General features: G+C 27.2%; 2 protein-coding genes across 2 annotated transcripts in view; one reads left to right on the top strand and one right to left on the bottom strand.

Annotated features, from left to right (window-relative positions):
- Nucleotides 1-4986, bottom strand: part of LOC108756715 (glutamate receptor ionotropic, delta-2-like) — a 9516-nt gene extending 4530 nt beyond the window's left edge. Inside the window, exons 1-4 of the mRNA XM_018500728.1 lie at nucleotides 4794-4986; nucleotides 2985-3169; nucleotides 1626-1813; nucleotides 208-606 (exon numbers count right to left, since the gene is read on the bottom strand). Of these exons, the coding sequence (XP_018356230.1) occupies nucleotides 208-606; nucleotides 1626-1813; nucleotides 2985-3169; nucleotides 4794-4986 (965 nt within the window). The remainder of the gene's footprint in view (nucleotides 1-207; nucleotides 607-1625; nucleotides 1814-2984; nucleotides 3170-4793) is intronic.
- Nucleotides 4987-5199: 213 nt separating this feature from the next.
- The window catches only part of LOC108756782 (acyl-CoA desaturase-like), a 10355-nt gene continuing 7149 nt past the window's right edge, over nucleotides 5200-8405 (top strand). The window contains exon 1 of the mRNA XM_018500824.1: nucleotides 5200-5359. The gene's annotated coding sequence lies outside the window, so the exon portion shown is untranslated. The remainder of the gene's footprint in view (nucleotides 5360-8405) is intronic.

The raw sequence follows: 8405 nt of genomic DNA, 5'->3' as shown, positions 1-8405 counted from the left end.
TTTTCGAAATAACTTTCTCAAGAATTAAGGGACATGCTTTACAATACACATGATTGGCGTTGCCAAGACATCCGTAATTAAATATTTATGATTTTACAAGGTAAATTGCTACATTAATGACACTATTTTTACGTCAATTTGTGTATGTGACTTTAATGTCGTATTAAATGCATCCAATTAAATTTGGTACAGAGGATGATTTTTAACCTGGCATTCACGCTATGGGTGACAATGGTAGCAAAGTCCAAAAGGGGTGCGATATCTTTGGCGGTGTTTTCTGATTCGATAACGTCTGTCTGCCCATCGCTGGTTCCGTTCAATACTCCAAAGACAATGGGAAGACCGTTGAAATCGCTTCTGAGCTTCACGCTCATCGGCAGTTTGAGAGTGTGAGATTCTGGATTCCAGAAACCGAGATAGCGGACAATTAGACTCGTATTGTCGGAGTGACGTATTTTGTAGGTATGCATCAAGTAGAACGACACTGTGCGATTCTCCTCAGTGGTATAGCTCAAATTGGTCGTGGCGTTTTCGACGTTACGTCGTTCCGGTGGTGGTCCCGCGAATTCAAAGCGATCGCCATATCGCTGAAGGGACTGACAAATTCTGTGGAAAAAGACTCCACTTGAGAGAGTCTTTAAAAAGACTCCCTATTTCTGTATCTAATTTAGATTATTATTATCTTCATCACGGTTGCCACCCTTCGATCAGCATTCTGCTGGAAACTGATAACTTTTCAACCAAAGATTCACAACTATTATCCTGCCAGAGATCGACAACTACTAATTGTCGAAAATCAAACTTTCTTGTAGTGCTTTTTCTAAGAGGCTTTCTACAATAAGTCATCTATCTAAATTTTAATTCATAAACCATAAAAATCAACCAATTATAGTGAGAAGAATAATCAACTATGATTGGTTAATTTCTTACTGCTCACGATTTAAAGTTTAGATAATGACTTATTGTAAAAAGCCTGTAAAATAGACATAACCCTCCCGAAGATCAATTATTATGATCATATGTACTACGAGTATATTGTAGTGCGTTCCCTAAAAAGAAGTCATCAAACTTGTTCTTTCTGCCTTGTGCTTTCAGTGATATTATTCTAAAAACAGGAAGAAAATTGACGAGTACATTTAATAAAAGGTCACCAAAATTTTGTATGCTTAAGAAGAGCTGGAAATTTGATCAAAAAGCTGAAGTCTCTCATTAAAAACTCAGAAAGGTGACAACCATAATCTTGATAACATAGAAATTAAACAACGCGCAATCTTATAAAAATATTCCATTTCTTCAGTTTAATTTTTATTTTTTTATCTTTATATTTCTATTTTATATCTCTATTTCTGTTCGACAAATGAAAATAAGAGGCTTTATATTTGTTAAGTTTATTAGTAGTTCATTAGTAGTTGACGTATTTAAAATAATGGAACTTTATATATGTAAAGATAAATGGTTCTTTTAAGTGTTATATACAATATAAAAAAACAAACGTTTTATTTTATTAATCTTTGTTAAACATCTTATTTTATCAATTCTTTGAATAAGTTTTACTTCTATCCTTTAAAGTATGTATGATTATGATAATAACGTTTTCATGCCATTCTCGAGATGCGCAACCTTACTTATCTCGATATTTTTGAGCATATATCCAAGCAGCAGCGTCATTCTGTAGTGGCGAGGTAGCTACGATCACGTCGCTGTCGATACCGACATTTAAATCTCGAAGGACGGTGTCGATGGTGAAATCATTTCTTCTTGTGGTCACCATAAGCCAGGAGATGTAATAGTTGAACAAGAATTTCTGGGAGGCCTGTCGAAACATTTTAACCAGAAATTCTGTTTGCTTCTATCAAATTTGTATAAACAAAATATTTTGTTAATCAACCGAAATTGTTTTTTTTGTGTATGTAAGCTTTAAAATATACTTTTAAGATTTATTTAATTTAATTGAAAAATAAGTTATGCGAGTGTGCCGAAAGTATGCGGAAGAAATCACATTTTTTATAAAATTTGCAATTAATTTTTGGCAGAAAAAATTGTGTATTACTACTGTATGTACATATAATTAAAAAAAAAATAAAAAAAAAGGTGATTATTGATTATTATTCGCAAAGTGATTATTGTAATAGAAAAGAAAAATTTGTTGAAATTGATTAATTTTCTTTTATAAAGTAGAGATACGATCTATTATCGAATTATGTTATCTTCATATACTGAAGTCTATTACACTGAAATTTGTTACGAATTAGGAAAATGGAAATTCCCGCGAGATACTTCTTTGATAACGTAACACGCGATACATTTTCTAGCAGTATTTAGAAAATTAAAAGAACATTATACAAGATAGTCCGCTTAATTTGGAGACTTTGAATAGTTTATTTATTTTTGATAATATGTAAAAATGTTTCAGATAAAAGTGGAATGATTTGGAGAACATATTTTAGTTATGTTGTTTTTTTTTAGATGGAGGCGTCATCCTTAGATATGAACTCATCCCACTTTTTTAAATGAAATTATATGATTTTATTTACATAATATAATTTCTCTATTTATTCTATATGTAAAAGTATTAAGATAGAGATATGGAAAAATTGAGATAGGTTTTGAATTATTTTCTACTTTATTCTGACACATATTGACATATTATGGTAAATATCTCATAAACTATAAATTGTTTGATAATCGTACTTTTATGCACCGAATAATGAATTAAATTAATTAGTGTAAAAAAAAACGCAAATTGCTTACTAAAAAAATTATGCATCTCATAATTAATGCAAGTAGATAATTAATAAGCAATTATGCATTTTCTTTACATTAATTGATTCAGTTTATTATTCTGTAAATATCTCTTTTTGTTGGCTTTATTTCTTGAATATTGCTTCTTATTTAGCTTTTTTTTTATCTCTACATATTAATTTAATTTAAATTTGTGATTTTATATTTCTTTTCTCAGAAATTGACAGACATTAAAATCATACCACTTGGATAATATTATCAGGTGATGTTAGATTGAGTCCGTCCAAGAGGACGATCGAGCCGACGCGATGTGTTCTAATCGTAAGAGCATCCGGTACGTTCGGGTTCGTTGCTGATTGTAGAGACACACTGATGCCCTTTTCACCGAAGCACTTGATCAACGGCCGAGCATAATTAAGAGCACAACCTGCATTCATTTTAGTAAATGTACATCTAGTAAATGTACACTCGATGTTCGATTAAAGTTATATATTCTAGTGTATTTCTTATAAATTATTTTTTAATGTAACGGGAATTTTTGTTAGAGTACTTTTTTATTTACATTTTTTTTTAAAATAGTTCTTTTATGAATTAATTTTTTGAGTTAAAACTTTCTTTTTATTGTGTGTATATTAGCAAAATTATAAAATATATTAATTTACGAGATAAAAGAATTTATTATAAATTCGCTTTATATAGTTAGCTAGAAATAAATTCGACAATAACCCGCATAATATTTTAGATTTCAGATAGGTAGTAGATACGTGAAATTTCAAATGTTATATAATAGATACGTAGCAATACGTATGAATCATGTATTAGATACATGTTTAATACCGATAAATGTCCAGTCTGTAGATACGTCCCAGGTAGCAAGCTGTCGTTATTTTGACATTGATAGTTAGTTATTTTAAATTATTGACATCATGTGATCTATTTAAGATGTAATAATAACGTCATTTTTTTGACCAATTATTGACGACATTTATTTATGATGACATCTTTACAATATCATACTTAATGACGTCGAATAAATGGCCAATTGTCGACGTAAACGTATTAGTAACATTATTAGTGATTAATAACGTCATACATTTATTTCATTAATAATACGAAAATAATAATGTATTTTTGATGTCAGTTTATGATTAATATATCTGATATGTATCTTTAATAGTGCAAATACGCAAAAAATGTACGTTTTATAACCTATAAAAAATCAGATATGCATTAATTGTACAGCAATTACATTCAACTGTATAAAAATTAAAATATGTTATAAAATAAAAACTTATCTTCGACTTACTATATTTAATTTAATTTAAATTATATTTTACTATTTAACTTAAATTTGTTTTACATGAAATTGTTTCGATCAGCATTTCGAAGTTTGACCAAAACAAGCTTTTATTTCTTGACTGTTGTATATTCACATCTTATTCTAATATATATATATATAAAACATTAATATTATTAAATTTGTTTGTTCTTATAGATTCCAATAATAATTGCGCACATAGAAACTTGCGCACATAGAAACACACATCAAAACTACGTTTATGATTTTTTTTAATGTTATGTGATGCTACTATGATACGCTATTTTATGACATATTATTACATTTTGTTAAATATATATCAACTATATGTTTAATATACAGAATGTTCCAAAATAAATATACAAGGTGTTCCATAATTCGTGACCGAAATTTTAATATTAAGATATTTTGATATTAAGATTTTTGTCTTATTTTTAAGTCAAAAATATGTTATTAAAATATCGGTTACGAATTATGAAACACCTTGTTTGCATGCATTTAAATATTCACAATGTATCTGCTATATATTACATACGTATTTCGACATGAATATTTTATCCATTGCTTTAATTACGTATTTAATATATTATATTTTATATGAAATGAAACGCTTAATATAAACAACATAGATAGATACATATTTAATATATATATTATTTGCAATGAAAAATGCGGAAAATTTGCAAGGAATTGTTCTTCTTCTTTTCAATTTAGCTAATTTGAAAACACTTACTAAACGGGCTGATATTATCGAAGACCACAACTTGGTCCCAAGATCGCCATTCAGCATATTCCAGTAACAATTGTAGCGTCAACGGCGATGTAAAAATGCAAGGTTCGGCGACAATGTGAATCGCCATTAATATCACTAGCAACAACTTTGCTTCTCCAACATCAATTTTGATTCTGCGCGTAATTGGTAACATTACATAAATCTAAAAACGTTGATAGGGATATTATTTTATGAAATCGAGAAATTAAAATTTGTGAAATTGTCGTTCTTTGTCGTATTGATAACTATAAAAATGATTCACGATTCGTTATTATTGGACTTCAATGTTACAATATATCGAGAGACGATTTTGACAGAGTTGTATTGCTAGTTAATTTACTACTGATAACAAGCGATTTCACAAGAATGTAAGCATTGCATACAGCTATCGTGAAATGTCAGCTCTTTTCAAGGCTTGTCAAATCCTTAATTCATCGGTCGATTGCCACGTCAATGTACGAATGTCGACAACATAATGAATCTTTGAGGGCGAGAGAGGAACAAGAAATTTTGACGTTAATAATTAGGTAAGTCGAAGGAAAAAAATAGATAGAGAGAATTTCAGAGTTTCTATAAAAAATTCAATTCCACGAAAAATCTTTAGACAGTTTTTAACTGTCGACTATACAACAATTTTATATTCTAATTTTGACTTTAAGACAATATTCTATTTTATTGTTATAACTTTTTTATTTATATTTAGTCACATGTGTGTGTTCCGATATAGTTTTTTATTGCTTTCTTTGCGATGTTTCTGCAATTTAATTCTTCATTTTTTATCTATTAATCTTTTATTAATTTTTAATTATTTAATTATTTATTAATTTGGTTCTTTTGAAACACTTCTATGCTTGCACTGCAATATTTAAGTTTATCTACTCAATCTTAATATCATCGAAAGATTTTATGTAATTGAAATGTTCTGTTACTTTTTGACAATTATTTGACACAAATTATTATTCGTTATCTCAATTCACTTTGTTTTTTACTCGTGTCTTAGATCAAAATCAAATTTCTTTTATCTTGATTTTATTTACCTTTAATCTTATTTTGTCTTACACTCGAACTTGACTTTTTTTTACAATAATCTTCAATATTGCGTGTCATAAGTTTTTGCAAAAATTATATTTTAAACAATAATTTTGATGCTTGATTTTTTAGCTTTTAAATAAGTCTGTGCATATTTATATGATGCACAATAAGTAATGCAAAAATATGAATAAATGCATAATTTTTGCAAGCTGTTCTGAATTGATAATAGAAAATTAATTAGCAATTTAAGAAATAAAAAATACTAATAAAAAAGATATGCCAAAAAAAAATAAATGTACACTACCGTCGAAAAGTTTTCGAACATGGAACTTAAAATTGCATAATATTCAGATTATTGACTCGGTAAAAAAAACATCACAGATAAAAAAAAATAAAAGCATTTTAAAATTTATACTTTAGTATGCTTTTGACCGCTTTTCAAAAAACTTTTTATCAAACTGCGCACTGTTAAATTTTAAGAAATACTACAACCTGATATTTATTAAGAATTGTAAAGATTAAAATCTATAAATATACACAAGGTTTGTATAAAAAAAATACTAATTTTAAAAACTAATAAAAAATCAATTTATAATTCAATACTACTAATTTGTAGTAAAGACCTTCAATTAAATAAATTCAAATATATAATAGACAAGGGGCTTTTTAAATTTTATGAGACAGAATTTTCACACATGCCTTTTACTTCAATTTTTTATATGAAATTATCCCCTAATATTTCAATTAGAATTAGAATTAGATTTATAAAGGTATGTTTGTAAGCATGTAAATCCATGTAATTGTAAAATTTATGTCTGCATTAGTTAATTTCAATTAGTATGCGTCTTTTTTGTTAAATGTTCTTAAGTAAAAATTTTAATTTGTTATTAGAATTTATTTATCTAGCATTAAAAATGACCTTGTGTAAGATTGAAACTGTTATGTAATTTTAAGAATTATTAAATGATAGCAACTAATAACCTGCTATTGCTCTCTTAGCTTCTTATCTGTTATATATTTGAATTTATATATTTGAGCGTTTTTACTACAAATTTATTTATGTAATTTTATTGTTTTATGTATATAAATTTAAATAAATATAATTTTTATTAATATTGTTTTTTTATTTTTCGGAAATTCAAGATTTGTCTATATACAATATAAATATGTATAATAATGAAGGTATAAATTATTCTATTAATCAGCTTACCAATTGACTGTGACACTTATTCAACTTGAAGATCTAGAATTGTTCTTGTCGTGTGCGTTGAAGAATATTATTTTAAAACTGTTGAAGATGGCTTAAAATTGAACCAAAACGTTATTAATTTTAATTGTGTCAATCATTTTATTTTTCTTATCGCGAGGATCGCGACTTAGTGCTTGTTTTTAATTACTGTTTTTTAAATTTGAAATTTTGAGTCCTATTAATTCTTTGACAAATTATTCTATAACAAAAGTTAATATTAATTTTTCTTTTTAGCTATACTTTTTGTAAATAACTTTACTTTTTGTAAATAATTTTTTATAGTAATCTCTAATACACGATTCATGTAGTGTACTATTATGTGACCGAATACGTACTGAGCATTAATTTCTTTTGGAAAGCCATATCGTAATCTTCGAAGATAAATAGAAATAGATAAGCCTTCGTACTTGAATAACTTTAAATTATTTCAATCAACCGCCCCATTCGCGCGCGCCATTAATAGTGGTCTCATAGGAAAAGAAGAATAGCCAAAATAAGAATATTAAAGTTTGTACATAACTCATTAACAAGAAAAGAAATACTTGTAAACTACTTCATCTTTATTGTACACAGTTTTTTAATAGATCAAGTTTCATCACGTTAAATTTAAATATTAAACAAATCTTGATTTATTAAAAGATATATGTTAGGATAAAAAAAAATTAAAACATTCTATAAATATTGTTTTTTTCTTGTTAATAAAAGAAAATTTCATTTTTGTAACAATAATCGCAATAATTTACTGATAATTATAGCCGCCCAGCAAACGAGAATGGATTGAAATGAATTGAAATGGATTCAGTTTTTTAGAAATATTGATTCACGAATGTTAAAATGAATGTTTTTCAATCTTGAATGCATTTTTATTCATTTATAGGAATTGCATGGAGCATATCTTTATGTCTTTCAATCTAAAAATAATATTAGCTTTTTCTGTGCATTGTGAATACTGTTCAATTCAAAATTTTGAATAGGAAATGCAGTTTTTCAATCTAATTGCATTCAATTGAATCTAATTGAATCCAATTGAATCTAATTAAATTAAAAAAAAAGTATTTGCTATTTAAAATACGCATTCGGACAAAAAAAATTTCAATCCATCTTAATCCATTCTCGTCTGCTGGGCGGTATTTATAGTCCGCGCGTTCGTATTTCAAGATCGTCTTAAGTAATATCTTGAGATGTTAATATATGGCCCTCTGATTGGTTCATGACGTTTTAGGAAAGGAATCCTCAAGTGAATCTGTTTTATCAATTTTTCTAACTGCCTTTTATCAATTTTTCCAAACAAG

Source organism: Trachymyrmex septentrionalis, unplaced genomic scaffold (genome assembly GCF_001594115.1).
Source record: "Trachymyrmex septentrionalis isolate Tsep2-gDNA-1 unplaced genomic scaffold, Tsep1.0 scaffold13, whole genome shotgun sequence".
In the NCBI taxonomy this organism is placed as follows: Eukaryota; Metazoa; Arthropoda; class Insecta; order Hymenoptera; family Formicidae; genus Trachymyrmex; species Trachymyrmex septentrionalis.
This window is presented reverse-complemented; position numbering and strand designations above follow the sequence as displayed.